Source organism: Oryctolagus cuniculus, chromosome 13 (genome assembly GCF_051225735.1).
Source record: "Oryctolagus cuniculus isolate XC-2025 breed Fujian yellow rabbit chromosome 13, ASM5122573v1, whole genome shotgun sequence".
NCBI classification, from domain to species: domain Eukaryota; kingdom Metazoa; phylum Chordata; class Mammalia; order Lagomorpha; family Leporidae; genus Oryctolagus; species Oryctolagus cuniculus.
Genome location: NC_142879.1, coordinates 105,469,787 through 105,491,163, shown reverse-complemented (window position 1 = coordinate 105,491,163; position 21,377 = coordinate 105,469,787). Strand labels below are relative to the sequence as shown.

Genomic DNA, 21,377 nt, shown 5'->3' with positions numbered 1-21,377 from the left:
GATAGCAGCTGTGTTACTTGGAAACGCATGTATTTTAACATTTACTTGCGAGACTGAGAGAGAGAGAGAGAGAGAGAGAGAGAGAGTGTTTCCATCTGCTGCTCCACTTCCCAAATGTGTACAGAAGCCAGGGCTGCGATAGGTAGAATCTGGGAGCCAGGAACTCAATCCAATTTTCCCACATGGGTAGCCAGGGACCCAAGTACTTGAGCCGTCAGCCACTGCCTTCCAGGGTGCACATTAGCAGGAAGCTAGAATTGGAAACAGAGCCAGGACTTGAACCCAGGTGCTCTGACACGGAACTGAGGTGTCTTAATCCATATCTTAACCATTAAACCAAATGTCTGCCCCCCCAACATGTTCTTTTAGTTCCTGATGCAAATTTTCCAGCATCGAGATGTCTGAATGATAACATCTCTGATTTGGCTTTCAATCTGAAGCTGCACTTGTTTGTAAGCTGCAATGGTAGCAATCATTAGAGTGGTTGGCTCATGAAGTCTACAGCAGAGGTGAGGTAATTCTCCTCCATCAAGAGCACACTGGTGGTGCCTGCCAAGGAGGGCACATCATCGTCATCTTCTCCTTGTGGGAAGAACCATGGAGGAGTTGGCTGTGGTGGCTCGCCTGTGATGGCCCTTTTCGCTTGCCCACAGGAAGGAGGAGACTTTGGGGAGGAATAACAAGGAGGAGGAGGAGGAGGAGCAGGCATTGACCTGGTCAACTCCGGTGATGCCATGTTCAAGTTCATCCACATTTCCTTCTTAGCAAGATAAAGCTTGGAAAATGCTAACCCAGCACACGTGACTATTCTTCAAACTCATCTGTTAATAGCTAATGGAGCTAAATTCACTGGCGATGGCCATCATGTTAAGTCTAAGATAACTTGATTAGATTTATGCAAAAAAAGAGCCTTCTGATGTGGAATATTAAGAGGCATTCTAAATGGCCGCGTGATGTATAAGCCTGTTGTTGGCAAAAGCAGGGTGCCTGCCTTTGTCTCTTCTTATTGAATAGGTCTTTCATTCGTCTGCATTCTGTTGGAGGATCCTAAGACTTGACAGTTATTTTCCAAGGTGAAAGGTTTCCTCAGTGGTTAGAACTTGGTGGCAGACAAAAATAAATAGAGAAAAACTTCCTAATTAATCCACTTATCTTAGGCCTGCAGGCACGGCTTAATATGTAACTACTGAGATTTCACAGTAAACCTCTCTGTGTGGGATTATGAAAACGGGCAGCTTTCCCTGTAGTGTTTTTAAAATGTGGATAACGGGGAGTGAGCATTTCGCCTAGCAGTAAGACACCTGCATCCCACATCAGAGCGCCTGCGTGGGTTTGAATCCCTGCTATGGCTCCTGACTCCAACTTTCCACTAATCCAGACTCTGAGACTGAATTCCCAGCTCCCAGCTCTAGCCTGGCGCAGCCGCAGGTATTGCAAGCATTTTGGAAGTGAACCAGCAGGTGGGAGCTCTCTCTCTCTCTCTGTGTGTCTCTCAAATAAATATATTTTTAAAACATGGATAACAAGGGAATTGGCAAATACCTAAGGAGACAAAAGGAAAAATGATTAAAGGGAAACTGACATGAAGCATCCTTTGTGAGTTATTGAATTGTTCACTTTCTCCCTATAATAATGATTTTAATAGATATTAATGTTAAGTAGATTTGAATATTAGTGAATAACAGGTACATATTTATATTGGGATATTAATAGATGTTTACTACCCATTTAAATAAGTAGATATCAATCTTTAAGTGGATTTAATCAGTAGATATTGAGTAGATATCAATTTTAATAAGTAGATGCTAATAAGTGGATGCATCTATTATTTTTTCTTTTTTTTAAAGATTTATTTTATTTACTTGAAAGACAGAGTTACAGAGAGAAGTAGAGACAGAGAGAGGTCTTCCATCCGCTGGTTCACTCCCCAGATGGCCACAGTGGCCGGAGCTGGGCTGATCCAAAGCCAGGAGCCAGGAACTTCTTCCAGGTCTCCCACGTGGGTGCAGGGGCCCAAGGACTTGGGCCATCTTCTACTGCTTTCCCAGGCCACAGCAGAGAGCAAGTGGAGCAGCCAGGATTAGAACTGGCGAATCCATCCTGTCTGGTCACAAGGTGACCTTTGAACAGCATGATAGAGAAGTAGGATTTCAGGCAGCAGTTCTGGGAGAAGGGTATTACAGAAGAGCATGAAGCAAGAGCTCTGGTGCACAGTCGAGACTGCTGGAGTCTAGATTGACAGAGGGGAATTAGGGAGCCAGATTTCTGACGGGGAGTAAAAGGCTTGAGCAAAAGTGGTAGCAGTGGCCATCAGGTTAGCAGCAAGGGAGCCAGGGGTTATTTGTCATGACCTGTGCAGAGGTCTTTAGGGTAAGTGTGACCCAGGTATCCCAGTGGACGCAAGCTGCCAGCTCAATCTTTACCACTCCTATGTCCTTGGCACCCACCTGCTCATGGAGCTCAAGGCACAGGTGCCGGCGCCCACATTCAGCGTCTACCCAAGCCCTTCCTCGGGACCGTCCGCAGCCGTCAGCCTCTCAGCCAACGTGCTGGGGCAGCGAGCTCCAGAGAAAATACTTTCTGAGCCCACCAGACTTCTTCAGGGCAGTTTGTTCTTAAACTTGCATCAGATGTGACAAGCCACCAGGCGACGCTGGGCCACCCTTTCGATTGAGATGATGAGACCCAGTGTGGACAGGACCACCACCCACCTTCTCTCCGTTACCACTGTCCCCTCTGGTTTCCATATTGCGTGCGTTGCTGGTCGGCCCATTTGAAGTGCTCCCTTCATGAGCAGTTGGTGTCTTTCTGAGCTTCCCATAGTTCTCAGTAAATGCTGAAGGAATCAGAGGAAAGCCAGGGAGGAAAGCCATTACCTGTGTGTCCTGACGTCAGCTAAACAGCTCCAGTCCGAGCCCACTGTGCTGTTTTTCATAGGTCTGGATCTGAGGCTTCCAGAGCTGGAAATGCAAGCTGTCTGGGGTAATGGCCAGAGGTCGTTTTTCCATAACCAGAAGAGACCTCTAGAAACTTGGCAGAATGACAGGCTGTGTGTGTGTGTGTGCTCCTGCCATTCATTCATCCATGGTCAACTGGTAGTCATCGAGCCCCTACCCTGATTGTCCTATCATGGGGGCACCTGAGTGAACAAAGGTGGGGCCTGGCAATTGAAAGTCCCCAAGATGGGCCGGGGCATAGCAGGCATCGTGGGGGTCCCTGGTGATGCTTCCAACCCGCGGGAGGAGAAGAGCCCTCCTACTATCAACGACTTCCGTGATCACTGCTAGGAACAGCAGAGGCAAGTTTTCCCCTGGAGTAATCAAAATAGTCGCCTGGGGACTGGAGGCTCAGAAAGAACAGGCGTATGCTGTGGACAGCAGTGAAGAACGGGCCTAAACACACCTGTGGGGAGAGCGTTCGAGGGAAAACAGGTGCCGGAGAAGCACCCAGAACCTCCTTGTACAGCACAAGGGCCGGAGCAGTGCAAGACGCAGGCAGCCTGCAGAGGGGCTGTCCCTGTCCCAGCGCCTGGGAACCTGCCCTCGCTCGGCCTGCCCAGTGAGCTCTGTTCTTCTCTTCCCCAGGGGACTGCTGGGTTCGAGGCACATATTGATAAGTGTTTGGAGCTGGCGGAGTACTTATACAACATCATAAAAAACCGAGAAGGCTATGAGATGGTGTTTGATGGGAAGGTAAGGATTCGGATTTCTATCATCTCCAGCAAGTAAGTCAGTTGCAACTCTTAGCACTGATATTTTTGGATGGAAACAATGTGCTACTAGGTAAGTGGGACCATCCCCAAGGAGAACCAGCAGACGATGGGGCAGCTCTTTGAGCCAGAATAAAGCTCAAACTCAAAAATAAGAACTCTCTAGAATGTTGGGGTAGTGAAGCACTCCAAAGGCAGTTCCTGATTTAAAAAGTAGGAAGCGTGTTCTGAACCTGCCAAATGACTAGCTCTGAAATGTCCTTGGAATTTTCAAAATGGCCCGTGTCGGGTGGAAATAAACCTCATTTTCCTCTCTGTAGCCCCAGCACACAAATGTCTGCTTCTGGTACGTCCCTCCAAGTCTGCGTGTTCTGGATGACAACGAAGAGAGAATGAGCCGCCTCTCGAAGGTAAGGGCCGGAGCCCCTCTGGCTTGTGTGTGTACTGGGCCTTAGGGTGCACGTGGTCCTCATCCCAAGTGCACAGGTATGTAGGAGAAATCTGATCATGGTGCATGGGCCACTCCCTTCCTGGGCTCCTGCAGACACTGTGTACAACGCTGGTATATTCAGATGTTCAGCGACTCTATCTCTCGTGTCCAGAGAGGGAGTTTGTGATGGTTTCAAATAAGCAATCAAGTGACAATCTGTCTTTGCATTCACAAAGCATCAACAGTTGTCTCTGACATTGACTGATCTTCCAAGCAAAACGAGTGCTCAGTTATGAGCTCCCCAGAGACTTCAGATGCCAGGAATGGTTAGAAAGCCAAGCTACTGCTGACCTCCAGGAGGTGCCAAGGGCAAGGCTATTCTGTGGGGTCTGTAGGGCTGTGGTGACCCCCAGAAAGTAACAGGGCAGGGACAACTGGCAATAGCCACTGTTCAGGGTGTGTATTGTGCCCCAAGCCCAATTTTTATTAAAATTTTTGTTTATTTGAAAGGCAGGGAGATACACAGAGAGAAGTCTGTCATGAGCTGGTTCTCTGTTCAATGTGTATAGCAACCAGAGATGGCCAGGAGCGGGGAACTCCATCCAGGTCTCCCTTGTGGGTGGTAGGGACCCAACTGGAGCCATCACCTGCTGCCTCCCAAGGTGTGCATTAGCAGGAAGTTGGGATCAGGAATGGAGCTAGGATTGAACCTAGGCATTCTAATGTGGAAATCAGGCACCTTAATCACCACACCAAACTACACCTTTAATCCTTAAACCCACCCCTTAATCACTATGCCTGCCCCCTCCCCAGATTCAACTTTCATTAGGCCTTAGGCCACTTAACATCTCACAGCAACCTGATGAGGGAAAGCACTGCTATGCAACAGTGCATTAAACAAGAAGAAGATGGACAAGAACCTGTCCCATACTTGTCACTTATTCAAAGCCTTATTTATAAGGAATTGCCTTGACTTTTAAAATAAAAGATGACACTGTTAGAGAAAGAGAAGATTACTGTCAAAAACATGGAAGGCCTGTTGTTGATAGGAAAATGAAGACACAGTGGGAAAAAAATCGAACTTCCTCCAAATCACCCAGAAAGTCTGACTCCAGAGCTGGAGGGCCTAAGGTTTAAGTTCTGTTGTGTCAGTAAGGCCCGGTTATCCTCTCCTGTTCCCAAGAACCATTAATACGTCTTATGAGGCACACCAAGGGGAGGTAAACGCAGGGCTCATCTCCCATGGTGATGTAGGAGTGGGAAACTGGAGATGATGCTGTGTGTTTGAATCGCGGAGAGCGGCTTGCTCGGTTGGTTGGGTTCTGTTTTTCATTTACTGTAAAAGAGGAAACTGTCTCAAGTCACTTCCTGGCATTGGTTGGGCCTCTCGCCCTCCGTGGAGGAGCTTGGGCTACTTCCCTAACCTCAGAGCACATCATTTGCTTCCGTAAAATGAAGAACAGGACTTTGTGAAAAGCTCATCAACGTGAACTTCTAGTCCAAAGTAACTCAGGATCAAACTCTTCATCGGAAGGAAACTTACACACAGTCGAGTGAGGTCTTTAAACCAAGTCTCCCAATTACAGTAATGGTTTGTAATGTTGGCTAGACCTTAGAATCATCCAGAAGCTTTATGAAAACACTGGTGACCACATTTTATCCAGCTTGTTCTCGAGTGACCTGGGAATGGTTCTGAAAAGTTCTCCAGGTTGATCCACTGTGCAGCTCAAGTTGAGAACCACTGACCTAGAAGAACACGTGGAAGGAAAGTTCTAGAAATGGGATCCAGGGTGCATGTGTCTGAGATGGGAGAGGTGGTGGTTAGGTTCGAAGTTTTAGTGAAGTTGGTTCATTCCAGGAAATCCAGCCCAAGAAGTATGAGGAAAGGAGTAGGGATCACATTGGATAAGGTTATCGATAAAGCAATTCAAGGTGGGTGGAGTTCTGCTGTGATTTGAAAGGAATAAGTTCATATTTCTTCCTAGAATGTTTATGGTGTGGCTTCTCTATAGTGTCAGTTACCTTACTGACTTCCTTTAATGAGTTAGGCGGAAATTATATGTTTTCAACTACTTTTCCCCTTTGTAAGAAATTCTCTGACCAGACAGAGAATTCAGGGAGAAGACTGATTTCATTGTTGGTTTGATTCGTTATTACTAGGCTGAGGGCTGCAGCAAGATGGAAATATAGAACAAAAAGGCTTTTCCTCATGTTCCTTGTGCCACTCAATGCTCAGGTTCCCCCCATTTAAATGCTACTCTTCAAATGCCTCTTAGGTTTTAGCACATCACTTAATCGGTGAAGGAGATTATTTCCTGGGTCCAACAACTGGAATCGTAGTAAAGGGTTGTTACACTTTCAAATCTGAAAGTCTCTGGGAACTGAAAAATGAATTCTCCTGATTTCTTTCTCTGCTTTGACTCCATTTTCATTACAGTCATAGAATTCAGCAATTAAAACTGGAAAATGAAAAGAGAACCACATAAACTATCAAGGCTAACTTTCATCCATCTTTGTCAATAATATTTAGGAAAGTTCCTTATTAAGTATGAAGGCCTTGAAGTATAATGTCCAGGAACCAGTAAGATTCTCATTCATTCTCTCTCTCTCTCTCTCTCTCTCTCTCTCTCTCAAGAACTGAGGTGAAATAAATAATCTGTGTAGCCCACACAGTAGCAATAACCATCTGAGGCTATTTACATTTAAATTTCAATAATTAAAATTAAATTCAACCAACAATTCAGTTCTTTAATCATCCTGCTACAGTTGGAACCCTCACCTGAACACCAGTGCCTATGGTATTGGACAGAGCAGATCCAGGGCATCTCCACCATGATGCTTGCTGCAAACTGGGGGGAAATGTGGAGTCACATTTCTGTGTAGTGTGTGAAAAACAGGAGAACAAAGTTGAATTCCAGACAAGACAAGGCCAACAATAGCTCTTTGCAACCCTTGCCTGGCTTTAGCACATGATTGGTTAAGCTAAAGTAGTATCTTGGCCTGTTTGGGCTGCAAAATCAAGCTACTACTGATTTGTAAGCAATGAGAAATTTGTTTCTTACCATTCTGGAGGCTGGGAAATCTGAGAGCAAGGTAGGAGCATGCTCCATTGTCTGCTGGGGGTCTGCTTCCTGGCTTACACACAGCCTGTTTCTCCTGTATCCTCGTGTGGCAGAGAGAGGGCATGGGCTCTCTCTAGCATCACTAATTCCATTCATGAAGCTGCACCTGCCGATGGCCCCAGTTCCTGCTGACATCACATTGGGTGTTAGGATTTCAGCATAAGGATCTGGGTGGTGGGGGCACAGACACTCAGTGTACAGCAAATACCTCCTGTGTGTCCCAGAATAAGGAAGGGAAACAACATTTAGGAAAACAAGTAGAGGACCAGACACCTTGTCCCAGAGCACACCAGCGTGGAGGCATGGTGATTACTAAAACAAACACAGTCACATCTTCACAGGGAGCTGGAGATGAGCACCTGGTTGAGGCATTTCCTGTTACCCAGCCAAGACTGTGGATGTGCAGGTGGCACATTGTCACTGAAGCAGAAGAGGTGAAGAGTGCAGGGCGCGCAGTGGGGCTACGACCGCGAACCAACCCCTTAGCCACGGGAGAGGGGCAGCAAGTAGACCCCATGCAGATGTTGATCAAACCAGAAGCAAAGGGCTGACCCACGAATCACTTCTTGCGTTTCTAGCTCATCATCATCTTCTTCTTCTTTTAATTTTCTTTATTTGTGATCATTATCTGCAACTCTTGTATCAGCGTTTACAGCTGGGCACTGATCCATGGACGTTCAAAAGGTCAAGGATGCACTTAACAGAAAATCAGTGAGGATGTGCTGTGACCTCACAGCGCAGGTGACTGTAACAGTCTGTTACTAAGTGTCATGGGGAATTTACTTGGTGAGATGGTAACATTTCAGAATGTCTTATTTATGGTAATTCTACTTCTTCACGATTAGAAATTCTCTCTCAGGCTTCCAAGATTTAAAAACAGAAGTTTCCCAACACATAATGAAACCTATATTTCCATGAGATCTTGCAAGGTGATTTCATAATGCTTTAAAATATGAGCCTTTGGGCTGGTGCTGTGGCACAGAAAGCTAAGCTTCTGCAGGCAGTGCCGGCATCCCATCTGAGCGCTGGTTCGAGTCCCGGCTGCTCCTCTTCCCATCCAGCTCCCTGCTAATAATGCGCCAGAGAAAGCAATGGAAGATGGCCTAAGTGCTTGGGCCCCTGCACCCACGTGGGAGACCCGGAAGACGCTCCTGGCTCCTGGGTTTGTCCTGGCCATTGCGGCCATCTGGGGAGTGAACCAGTAGGTGGAAGATCAATCTCTCTTTCTCCTTCTTTTCTTCCTCTTCCTCTTCTTCTTCTTCCTCCTCCTCTTCTTCTTCTCTGTTGAAAAAAAAAATATATATATATATATATAATTAGCCCTCTTTGGAGGAAATAGATGTGGATTCAAATTATGAAAGAATCTCCTGGTTTTTTTTCTAAAGGACTAGAAATGAATATCAGAAGGGACAAATCCATCTTCTTAAACTCTTAAGGCAACACCAATTATCAATTAGGCTGTAAGCGACTTCCTCAACTACATATGGAGTTTCTCCCTTACACAGCTGACTTTCTGTAATCAGCAAAACCAAGAATCTATTTAAAAAAAAAAAGCGGCTCACTGGGCTAATCCTCCGCCTAGCGGCGCCGGCACACCGGGTTCTAGTCCCGGTCGGGGCGCCGGATTCTGTCCCGGTTGCCCCTCTTCCAGGCCAGCCCTCTGCTGTGGCCAGGGAGTGCAGTGGAGGATGGCCCAGGTGCTTGGGCCCTGCACCCCATGGGAGACCAGGAAAAGCACCTGGCTCCTGGCTCCTGCCATCGGATCAGCGCGGTGCGCCGGCCGCAGCGCGCTGGCTGCGGCGGCCATTGGAGGGTGAACCAACGGCAAAGGAAGACCTTTCTCTCTGTCTCTCTCTCTCACTGTCCACTCTGCCTGTCAAAAAAAAAAATAAATAAATAAAAAAAAAAAATAAAAAAAAAAAGCAATAAGTGAAAACTCTATATTCATCAGAATTGTCAGAATCTTATTTTCCTTCTTCACTTGCAATTAGTGACTAAGGATTAAAGTCAGAGTTCCATGTTCCAGCTAATCAGAGTTCAGCATTTTCTGGATGCCACCAGAAGGCATTCGTATTTAGACAGCTGTGATCAGCTGTGATCTCAGCCACCTCAGTTTGCCTCGGGAACTGAGGGAATTCATCTCACTTTGTGCCCACCTCTGTTTGAGATGTGGCTGGGAACAGTAATCTTTTGACCTTTGATTAGCATTCATCTGAAAAGTTGGAGATGAGGTCCCCTAGATGAGTGTCATTCTTCCGTGCTTTTGTTTGAATTGTAGTGAAAACTAAATTAAACCAAAGTATTGTCATTGTTTCCTGAGTTCCGAAGAGCAAGCGTGTTTTATTGTACAAACAGAACGCAAGAACAGTTACGTGACTTTTCCTTAAATCCTGCAGCCCTAGGGAGTCAGTGTTCCCTTTCTGTTTTGGGATCTCTCGTCCTGGGAAAACACTGATTTGCCTGCCATGTCTTGAAGCACAAATAATACATTTCATGTTGTTAGGCTTGAATATTCTAATACATCTACTTGGACACCTTAATCTCAGCCTTGCAATATTTCAACTATTTTTTTTTATTTATTTATTGCCTGGGGTGAGCTCAGCACTCTGCTTACATCCTTATTCCTTTGGGTAAAAGAAGAATCAGCCAACAGAGATGTTCCTTTTGACCTTGCTCCCCATAGAACTAGGAAGGGGCAGGGAGAATGCCAAGAATTGGCTGATCGAGAATCAGAAAACCTCCATGCTGGGACCGTCCCCTGCATTCAGTTTTACAGGAGTGTGAAATGAAGTGAGGGTGAAGTCTGTTGACTCTGCCTTTATGATTGGCCTGAGGGAACCTTGGATATTTGGGACATCCAGAACGTTTCAGATGAAAGCCTCAGTGTAAGGCAAGGGCTATTGAAACAAGTTAAAATCAGGGCGGGCGCCGTGGCGCAGCAGGCTAAGCAACCTCCTGCAGTGCCAGCATCCCACTGGGCACCAATTCTAGTCCCGGCTGCTCCACTTCCTACCCAGCTCCCTGCTAATGCACCTGGGAAAGCAGCAGCAGATGGGCCCTGCACCCACGTGAGAGACCCTGATGAACCCCCCGGCTCCTGGTTTCGGCCTAGCCCAGCCCTGGCTGTTGTGGCCATTTGGGGAATGAACCAGCAGATGGAAGATCTCTTTCTCTCTCTGTGTGTCTGTCTGTCTCTCCCTCTCTCTCTCTAATTCTGACATTCAAATAAATAAATAAGTATTTTTAAAAAAAAAAAAGTGTTAAAAGTAAGATACGGGTTGGCAGTGTCAGCTGGCTTTTTAAATGTATTTTATTGTTTTTATTAACTTTATTATATGAAAGTACTGGAATAAAAGGAATGTACATCCTTCTTAAAAGAAAAGAGTTAAAAGCCAAAGGTCACATGCTAGTATCAGCACTTGAGTCTAAGTGTCCTCCTTGAGATGAATCCAGCTGTAGTGTCAGGTGTCCTCCCTGCCGTGAACTGACTTCCTTACCACGTGTTCCTCAAGTGAGCCTAACAGTTCCCTAACATCTCCCACTCTGCTCATGGATTTGCCACAGAAACTTAAAGCTATTCCATACATGTGGGCTGATGTTGTGTGCAGGTAGATGTCAATGAAATCTTTGTCTCTTCCTAGATAGCTATTACTATACTACTGCGCCGTCAATAAGAATTCAAGGGGAAGACATCTGGCAAGTGGTTAAGGTGCCACTCGGGACACCTGCATCCCATGTCACAGTGTCCGGGTTCAAGTCCTGGCTCTGTTCCCAGTTCCAGCTTCCTGCTGCTGTGCACCCTGCAAAGCAGCGGTGATGGCTCAAGTACTTGGGTCCCTGCCACCTACATGGAAGACCCGGATTGAGTTCCCAGCTCCGGACTTCAGCCTGGCCCAACCCCGGATGGTGTGGGCATTTGGAGAGATAGGAGATAGGAGAGATAGGAGATCTCTGTCTCTGTGTGCACGTGTACATGTCTATATCTGTTCGTCCCTTTCTCTATCTCTCTCTGCCTTTCAAATAAGTGAAAATTAATAAATAAAGATTTTTTAAAAGAACTCAGAAAGCCCTCAACATGTATCCAGCACCGTGCTGGTCAATATGTAGAGAGAATATTGCACCTGCTCCCCAGGAGCTTGAGATTAAGGTGTGTGTGTTGGGAGATCGAGAGGGAGAGGGAGAGGGAGAGGGAGAGAGAGAGAGAGAGAGAGAGAGAGAGAGAATGAATGTATTTCCTGATCAGTAAGAGGACAATAGACAGTAACCTATGGTCAGACTCTCTGAGTAAGGGCCACATATTTACAGCTTGCAAGAAGGAAGATGCTGTCGGCCTGGAGAAGTCGGGAGTGGCTGCAGAGCAGGTGTGGGGTCCTGAGTGTGTGTGAGATGTGAGCTGGAAAAGAAGAGGGAATTGAAGCAGAGAGCGCAGGTGCAGCAGAGGAAGGGATGACAAGTGTGAAGGGCGGGGGATGCGTGCGCTGCCTCCCAGGCACCTTTAAGAAATGAGTCTCGTCGGAGCGGAAGGGTCACTGTGGCGAGGAGTGGAAGGAGAGTCCTCAGGTCTGGGTGACAAAGGCCTGCGTGCTCAGCTAAAGTGTTTAAACCTAACTGCATATGCAACAGAGAACTACTGAGGCTGTCGCCAGCAGGCCGATACAAACATAGTGGAGTCTGTGATGCACTCCTGCAGGTTAAAGCCTGGGGCTTTCATCCTGTGGACAAGCCAGCTTGTTGCCCCCAGCTGATTCTTCATCATTATTTACAAATATCTTTCAAAATATCTCATAAACTGAGGCAATGTGCAAAGTCAGTGAGAAGAAACTGGAGAGTTCAGGGTCTCAGGAAAGTTACCAGAAGTGAGCCTGTCTTCATGCACCCTTCACATGGAGGCTTCAGCTCTGGGCCACAATCCTCCGAAAGGGCTTCATTTCCAAAAACAACCATCCCAGATAGTTATTTGCATGGCCAAACCATTTAGCCTTGGGACCAATGCCAGATTCTTCTCATTGTCTAAAAACACTCCCTAGAAAGTCAAGGACAAGATGATGAGCGTCTGATGGCCAAGATTCTCCTCTTCTTCTTCTTCTTCTTCTTCTTCTTCTTCTTCTTCTTCTTTTAAGATTTATTTATTTGAGAGGTAGAGCTGCAGACAGAGAGAGGGAGAGACAGAGAGGTCTTCCATCCGCTGGTTCACTCCCCAAATGGCTGCAATGACTGGAGCCAAACCAGTCCAAAGCCCGGAGCCGGGAGTTCCTTCTGGGTCTCCCACATGGGTGCAGGGGTCCAAGCACTTGGGTCATCTTCTGCTGCTTTCCCAGGCACATTAGCAGGGAGCTGGATTGGAAGTGGAGCAGCCTGGAGGCAAACCGGTGCCTATATGAGATTCCAGTGTCACAGGCAGAGGCTTAACCTACTACATCACAGCACCAGCCCTTGTCTGTTATTCTTTATCATATTTGGGAGTTCGTTCCAGTCCTCTGATCCCCATGCAATCCCTCTGAGAGAAAACCGTGCACATGGTTCTGACCATTTACTTGAAAACTAAAAGCACTGGTGGCCTCGGGTTCTTTAAGTAAGCAGAGAGCACAACAGGGGAGAGTTCATGGTGTTGCTTCGGTCTCCCGCAGGTGGCCCCGGTGATCAAAGCCAGAATGATGGAGTACGGGACCACGATGGTCAGCTACCAGCCCCTGGGAGACAAGGTCAACTTCTTCCGCATGGTCATCTCAAACCCCGCGGCCACTCATCAAGACATCGACTTCCTCATCGAAGAGATAGAACGCCTCGGGCAAGACCTATAACAGGCTGCCTCACCAAGCTCTTCTGAGTCCCTAGGTAGACAATGGAGTCGTCACAAACCGCATCAATGTATTTGTAGTTTGTTCCAAAGTGAATCTATTTCTATATTGTGGTGTCAAAGTAGAGTACAGTTGAAAAATCCAGAAAACATTGCTCCTTTTAAAAGTCGTTTCTTAAGTTTAGAATACCTCCCTACCAATTTGGTGACAAAAGGCTGTGTTGTAACCTGTAAGGAGAAGCTGGCAATTGTGAGAACTACTTCCCTTACTTTTAATATAGCATGCAAATCAAACTTTATTTTCACTGCAGAGTAGTGGGGTTGAATTGTGCCAAACTGCCCCAGAATCATCAAAGTATTACCTGGGGCAGAGTGAAAGGGATAAAGTAAATATAAAATGTATGTTGACAATAAAATACTCTTGCCTTTTTCATAGTATTAGAGAAAAAATTTCTAATTTACCTAGAGCAACACTTCAAATGTATTTAAATACATATAATTTTACAAAAGGAAAATATATATATTAAAAAGAAATCCTATTTTGTAACATATAGATTTTTATTTTATATGGGTTATGAAACTGCAGGGGCAGATACAAAACTTAAGCCAGATTGCTTTTTCTCTTTCTTTTCATGGAAGGTTCCATTAGACCCTTAGCGAAGTTATTTTGAAACATAGGCCCACGAAATTCTTCAAAGGAATGATCCCTTTTTTCAGTCCATGTTAGAAGCTTCTCGCATCTCAAATTGGTGTTTCAAAACAAACACAAAGGAATACTGCACGTTCTTCGGAAAGTTCAGTCAAATAAAAAAAGGAGGCTCTCTTCCTAAGGTTGCCTCTCACTCCACCCTGAACAGACCACTCTGTGGGCGAGACGAGCCAATCTTTTCTCCCAACAAGATCCAGATGAATGGTACTATGCAGACATAAGATCCCTAGAATTCAAATTCAAAGTAATACTTGTTACACATCCTGCTTCCCCTGCAAACCTGATGCGAACCTGATGGGGAGACATGAGCTAGGGGAGGCTTCCAGAGGCACTCATGGCGCCCCCAGGTTGTCAGATCCCCAGTGCTGTTGGGAGAAGTGAGGACTTGCTGACTGTGCATGGGTCGTTCAGCAGTTAGCCTGCAGATGTGCCAGGGAGGAGAGGGCACTGTCCGTCAGCAGAGAGAGATGCCCGGAGTGTGACCACAGCGTGCAACCATCTGCTCTTCATAAACTTGCCCCCCCTGCGTTTCTCGCAGGTTATGTACAGACACCACTGGTTCTTGACCAGAGCCTGGCTCTGGGCCCTTTCAGTGTCAAAAGCAAACGGATTCCTTTTGAAGACTGGAATTGAAAACTCTGTAACTGTGCTTTGGCCTCCCGTTCCAGGCCGACCTCTCCTTACTGGAACAAGCACACAGTATGCCCATCTGTCTTGAGCCTCGGGCCCAAGGTCCCATCTCAGAGGCAGAGCCTCTAATATATCAAAGCCACCGTCTTGCTTGGCAAAGACAGTGGAGCCCAGAGTCCTGGGGAACCGACCCCTCTGGACTTAAGGGTGCTTACCTCTTGGTGGTCAGCGCCTACAGCAGCAGCTGTTGCTTTTTTAGTTTGATGAGGTGACATAATTTAAAAAGGAAATTTGTGCTCCTTATGAAATTCTAGTGAAATAATTATTAACTTCCTGCCCTTCTAGAACCTTCTTGAATTTTCCGGGTGCCTTGCTCATGCCTATGCAGAGGAACCCCTGCCAACCATAGCCCAGGGAAGGAGGCAAATGAAAGGCCAGGGAAGGAGCGGTAGGAGGCAAGGACGGAAGGAAGGGGAGAAGATTGTTATTCGTCCAGATTCCCAGTGCCAAAGCCCTTCATGGGGGACTATTCCTTACAAATCACAGAAATGTTTGGTTTTAGCTTTAATCAGAATAGACGTGGCCATTTTCATTTATACAGCAATATTGTGTTTATTATTTAAAATACTTGAAAAATAAAAGGTGTGGTATGTCCTCATCTGAGATGTGCAGATGGTGTGGACTTCGCGTCCTCACTCGTGCGTGTGACTGTGTTGCCTCGATGAGGCCGACAGTACTGAGCTGTCGCCTCCAACCGCGGTTGTGCACTTTAGCGCTGAACTGTACGGTGTTGCGAATCAACATGTGTTGCTGTAAAAGCTTGTGCAACCTATTACCAGTCCGTCCCTTGCCGTGTGGTAGCTGTGTTGAACTTTGATCTCGTGAGAACTGCATTTACCCCTGTCCATCCCTCCCTCTCCCCTCAACACCCCCCACCCCCAACATCAGCTCTAACAGAGAAGGTGCCCTCAGCTAAGCCCCCTCCCAAGAAACCTCTTTTGAGGATCTCCGTGACTTCACAAAGGGCAAGGGGAGTGTCACAAACGGCCCGCCTCGCCGTGACGACCCCGCGAGTACCGTTGGAGGTACTGTTCCCGCAAACACAGACCCAGACCGGGAAAGCATGGTGTAAATATCCTAGCGGGGTGGGCGAGGCGCTGGGGAACCCAGGCCGAATCTCACCTTGCACGTGCCCTGCTGTTTTCCATCGCACAATGCAAACACTGTGCATTGTTACTCACCTGTGCCAAAATACCGTTCCCACCCGGTGTCCCTCAATGACATCGGCATCGCCCCCACCCCGCTCCATGACTAAAGACAGCAAAACAACTAAAAATAAAATGTACACACATGTGGCAACCTGTTCTTACCAAATATCAACTTGTGTATGATCCAAGTATTTTATCTGTGTTGTCTCTCTTAATCCAAATAAATGTGTAAGTGTGGACGTATCTCGGCCTGTGGAAGCTTATTTCTGACTCTCGTGGGCTGGAGAAATTGCCAGCCAAGTGTCTGAAGACAAAGCCTTTTTCTCGCCACGGAGCTCAGAGTGTCTGAGAGAGAGAGAGAGAGAGAGTCCTGCTTTGCCAGTCTCCTCCACTGTGTAGCTCCCAGGGGATATTGTCACACATATGCGTTTCTCCTTCAGTCGGACTCAATCTTTTTAAAAAAAAAAAAAAAAAAAACATAGGAAAATTGCACACACACACAAAGGTTTGGAGAAAATACTGTATAATGACCTGCTCTGTAGCCTTCAGTCAACTTCAGCAGAGGACAGAGGAAGGTGGCGGGTTCCAAGACACGGCTCTCTGCTCATGCAACCTGTCCTCGGGCCCCTGAGCTATTGACACACCAGTGACGGCCAAGGCTGCCGTGGCTCCTGGCTCCCCTGCTGCCTTCAAACCAGCCTCGGAGCCTCCCTTGTCTGCCAAGCTCGTCTTCCTTGTTCCTTAAGACCTGGAAGGACCCTGAAAGATCATCTACACCCTGGGCTCTGGAGCCGGGCAGGACAAAGCTGTTGCCAGTCTATGGCAAAATGAGCAGCTTGGACAACCCAGAAGGAGGTTTTTGTTTTATTTTTCTATTTTTCTTAATTTTATAAGAAGTGAGTTTTTGCAAGATGGATCTGTTCAATCTGTGTGTCCCTGCTACAGTTTGTTGTGGCAGCGGCTCTTTAAATCCTGTTTATAAACTGATAGTGAAGGGATCTTACTAGGCAGAGATGGAGTTAGCAACCCTCTTTTGTATCTTTCAAAAAATTTTATTTGTTTCTTTTCCTTTTATTTGAAAGGCAGAGAGAGGGAGGGAGAGAGGGAAGGAGGGAGGGAGAGAGAAAGAGAGAAAAAAATCTTCCATTCACTGGTTCACTCCCCAGATGCCTGCCTGCAAGTCTGGGTCAGGTGAAATCAAGAGCCAGGAACTCTCCCCTGGGCTCCCACCTGGGTGGCAAGGACCCAGGTATTTGGGCCATCATTCAGTGCCTTCCAAGGCTCATTAGCAGGAAGCTGGATCAGAAGTGGAGCAGCCAGCCCTGTTATGGGATGCCATTGTCCCAAGCAGCAGCTTAACCTGCTGTGCCACAATGCTGGTCCCCATCTGGTTTATTTGTTCCAGGTAATCATTTTAATATCAGAACCTACGCTCCTTCAGAGTTAGGCTTTGCGAGATGGACGAGAAGCTGTGACTGTGCAATCCCAGAGCCGTTTCTTTGCTCACTGCTCACTGGAGATGAGAAGGGTAACGGGGCTGGGTAATGATGTAGCCGCCTCCCATGCGCCAGGGAGGAGTGTGGCCAGTCTGTTTCCCCAAGCGCCCTTGACCAGGAGTCACACAAACTCCCAGATCTGACAGCGTTTGCTGCTATGCGGAGACTGAGAGTCCGCAGCATCACATACATAGATCAAAATGTCCTTTTAGGAAAACCACCTGGTTTAACATCTGCTCCTGCTTATGCAAAGAAAGCTCTCACTGAAATGAATTCAGACTTGAGGCCATTCTTTTTTAGTTTTGTTTTAATTTGAGAGAGAGAAGGAGAAAGATAGAAAAGGAGAGAAGAGTTCTCATCCGCTGCTTCACTCTCCAAATGCCCACGACAACCAGAGATGGACCAGAGCTGGGCCAAGCCAAAGTAGGAGCCAGAAACACAATCCGGGTCACCCACGTGGTGGTAGGAACTAATTACCTAAAGCCATCCTCACTGTCCCCCAGGGTCTGCGTTGGCAGGAAGCTGGAGACTGGAGTCGGAGCCAGGAACTGAACCCAGGTTCTCAGGTGTGCAGGAGTGTCCTGACTGGTGACACCTTCATTGGGAAGCTTTGCTTTTTTCTGCTGTCCCAGTTGGTTCCCAGTGGCAGTCTACGGGAGGGGCCAGGAGGGGGGAGAGGATGAAGACAAACCCAGCTGCTACTGCTATGTTAAGCTCTTCATCCCGAAAGAATATTAGAGAGTTTCTTTGCTTCTGGCCTTTGGTCAACTACAATCAACAAATACAAAGACATTTTGAAAAGTTCATAGAAAACAAAAGTAAAAGATAAATTTATTTTGGAGCAAAAATATTTGAAATTTGTGCATACAGGGGTTTTCAAAAACTTCTTGGAAATAAATATGATCAAAAACCTATGCATAGATTTCAAACATATTTGGCACCAAAATAAACTTCTCTGTAATTCCATTTTTCTAGGGCTGGTGTTTGGCACAGTGGTCCAAGTCACTGCTTGCGATGGCCACATCGGCTGTCAAGAGAGCACCTTGTCCAAGTCCTGGCTACTCTGCTCTGACCCAACATTCTGCAAAGGCAGTAGTGATAACGCAGGTATAGGAGTCCCTGCTACCACGTGGCAGACCCGTATTGAGTTCCTGCGTCCTGGCTTCAGAGCCTGGCCCAGCCCTGGTTGTTGTGGGTATCTGGGGAGTGAAGCAGTGGATAGAAGGTCTATTTCTGTCTCTCTGCCTTTCCAATGAAAATAAATAACTAAAATTTTAATTCTGTATTTTCCATAGATTTGTTAAAATTTCCTCCTATATGTGAGAATTTTATGATTAAATGACTAATGAGATTTGCTTTTACATAAAATAATATCATCCTAATGTATATGAGTGTTTTTTTTTAATATTTTCTTGTTCCCACTGTCCTCACTTGCTATTGTTGTCATATATTAATGAGAATTCCGATTACCGCCATTACCCCAGCCAGCAGTTGAGTTACCTGCTCAGGCAATAAATCGCAGATATGAATTCTGGAGGCTGAGAGTCCCCGGGGCACTGATGTCCTGTCCTCCTGTCCTTGATGTCTTCTGGGGCACTGAGCCCCAGGCATTCCTTCCCAGGGACGTCCACGGCCAAGCAAGCACGCATCTGCCTGTGACAGGTGCCATGACTTCCTGAGGACATCTCAGCACAGACTGCGTTGGCAGCAGCTTGGCAACCAGGCTCCTGGTGGGCAAGGCAGGATCTGGGCACGCATGTTCTCATGCTCTCACGACTGCCCGGCCTCAGATGCAGGCACTGCCATTTATTAGCTTTGTAGCTCCAAGCAAATCACTTAACCTCTCTGAACCTCTCCCATCTGTAAAACTGGGACAAAAATAGCACTCATTGCCCAGGGTGGTGGTGAAGAAACAAATGAGAAACAGCCCAGTGCCTGGAACACAGGGAATTCACCCCAAATGCCGCCACCCTCATTTTTCGGTCTGCATTGTTGCCTACATGGGCAGGCTTGGAGGCAAAGCCTTCGTCCTACATCAGCTCCCCCGGAAAACCTTGTGTCCTTGTGGCACACCAGGGGACACCAGCAGCCACACCTTCCTGCAGAAAGCCACTAGGAGTGTCTGCTCTGAGAGTAGTAGGCTGGCGACCAAACCAGTCCTCGTCCTGGCCGCCTTCTTAGCTTGAGTAGGGACCGGAAATGCTGGGACGTACAACTGGGGAGAGAGGAGCTGAGTTAGTTGACCCAGAGCTTGGTTTGAATGTTCATACCTGCAGGTGCATCCCCAGCCAATGATGGGGCTGATAGGCACGGGCTTCACTAGGCTTGTGTATGTGGTCACTTCCTTGATGGCTGCTCAATTCCATTTATACAATAAGGATTAATTTTTTGGTGCAGGAGTGGATGTTTACCTCAACAGTTAAAATACTGTATGGGATGCCCTCATCCCATACCAGAATACCTGGGTTCAAGTCCTGGCTCTGCTTCTAGTTCCAGCTTCTTGCTGATGTGCACTGTGGGATGCAGCAGGTGATGGCTCAAGTCCTTGGGTCCCTGCCCCTCACGTGGGAGACCCAAATTTGGGCTTTGACCTAGCTTCACCCTGGCCCAGCCCTGGACCATTTGCAGGCATCTGAAGAGTGAGCCAGCAACTAGAGGATTTCTGTCTGTCTCTGTCTTTCTCCATGTGTCTGTCTCTGCCTTTTAAATCAGTCACTGTTTGTGTCCTCCCAAATTTCACAGGTGAACACCTATCCCCAGTGTGATGGTATTTGGAAGTGAGCATTTGGGAGGTGATTAGGTCATGAGGGTGGATCAGTGCCCTTCTCAAATAGCTTCCAGGGGCATCCCTCCCCCTGCCCTGGGAGGCTGCATCAGGTCAGCACTCTACAACCAGAAGGAAGACCCTCACCAGAGCCCGACCCTGCTAGCACCCTGATGTCTAACCTTTAGCCTCCAGCCCCTCAGGCTACGGTGGTTTGGTAGAGCAGCCAGAGCTGGCGAAGACAATATTGGACACACCATGAGAGGGAAGAGTGACTGGTCCCACCCCTACTCCAAGCCGCTGAAGACTAGCCATCCTCAAACACCAAGTAGCAGGGAAGCGAAAGAAGTTCCGAATTGAAAGTCGGCTTGCTCAGGATTCAGCCTTGTGTCACAGTGCACGCATGGATGGCACCGGCAGACTGCAGCCTCAGGAGTGACCGGCCACGTCTCACTAGGAATCCCGTTTCTACTGTTGGGGGAGAAACAACGCATATGATCCCAACTCAAGTGTCAGGGCTGGGGCTTCTGGCTGTTGAAAAGTCATTAGGAGCTTATCACAGTTGGCAGGAACATGACTTTCAAGAAAAAAATGTCCATTTATTTAAATAAGAACTTTATAAATTCCAAGAAAATTCAATTGCATAAACTAGAAAAACCGGGGCAGAATCAGGGAGTTTCTTTTCACTGAGATTTTAGTGAGTCGAAAGGAAGTTTTTGCCACTTGTCTTATGCCTTCTCTTTATTTCCTTATACGTTTGTTTTAGGATCATGGAAATTGTGCTAGCAAAGACTAGGGATTTTCATGATTACTCATTGTTACTTAAATTATTGTATGGGGCTGGCGCTGTGGTGCAGCAAGTTAAAGCCCTGGCCTGCAGAACTAGTATCCCATATGGCCGCCGGTTCGAGACCTGGTGGCTCCACTTCCCATCCAGCTCTCCACTATGGCTGGGAAAGCAGTGGAGGATGGCCCAAGCCCTTGGGCTGCTGCACCCACGTGGGAGACCCAGAGGAAGCTCCTGGCTCCTGGCTTCGGATCAGATCAGCTCTGTTGTTGTGGTCATTTGGGGAGTGAACCAACAGATGGAAGACCTCTCTCTCTTTCTCTCTGGCTCTACCTCTCTCTATAACTCTTTCAAATAAATAAAATAAATCTTTAAAAAAAAAATAAAGTGTTGTGTAAGGGTTCCATTCCTCCTGTACTAGGGGACATTTTCTAGTGGGAAAAACATTCCGCGGGGCACGCACAGCCGTTAAGAGGTCTCTTGGGACCCCTACATTCCACATTGCAGTGCGTGGCTCAAGTCTCAGCACTGCTTCTGACCCAGCTTCCTGCTGATGTGCACCCTGGAGGCAGCAGGTGATGGCTCAGGTACTTGGGTCCCTACTACCCACAAGCCTTGGGTTCCAGGCTCCTAGCTTCGGCCTGACCCAGCCCTGGCTGTTGCAGGCGTTTGTGGAGTGAACCACCAGACAGATGACCTCCCTCTCTCTCCTCTCTCAGGTAAAG

The 21,377-nt window shown here is 47.2% G+C and overlaps 1 protein-coding gene across 1 annotated transcript in view; it reads left to right on the top strand.

Annotated features, from left to right (window-relative positions):
• The window catches only part of GAD2 (glutamate decarboxylase 2), an 88,197-nt gene extending 72,349 nt beyond the window's left edge, over window positions 1-15,848 (top strand). Inside the window, exons 14-16 of the mRNA XM_002717305.6 lie at window positions 3,585-3,692; window positions 4,030-4,119; window positions 12,889-15,848. Coding sequence (XP_002717351.1) covers window positions 3,585-3,692; window positions 4,030-4,119; window positions 12,889-13,062 — 372 coding nt within the window. The 3' untranslated portion in view covers window positions 13,063-15,848. The remainder of the gene's footprint in view (window positions 1-3,584; window positions 3,693-4,029; window positions 4,120-12,888) is intronic.
• The last annotated feature ends 5,529 nt before the right edge of the window (window positions 15,849-21,377 follow it).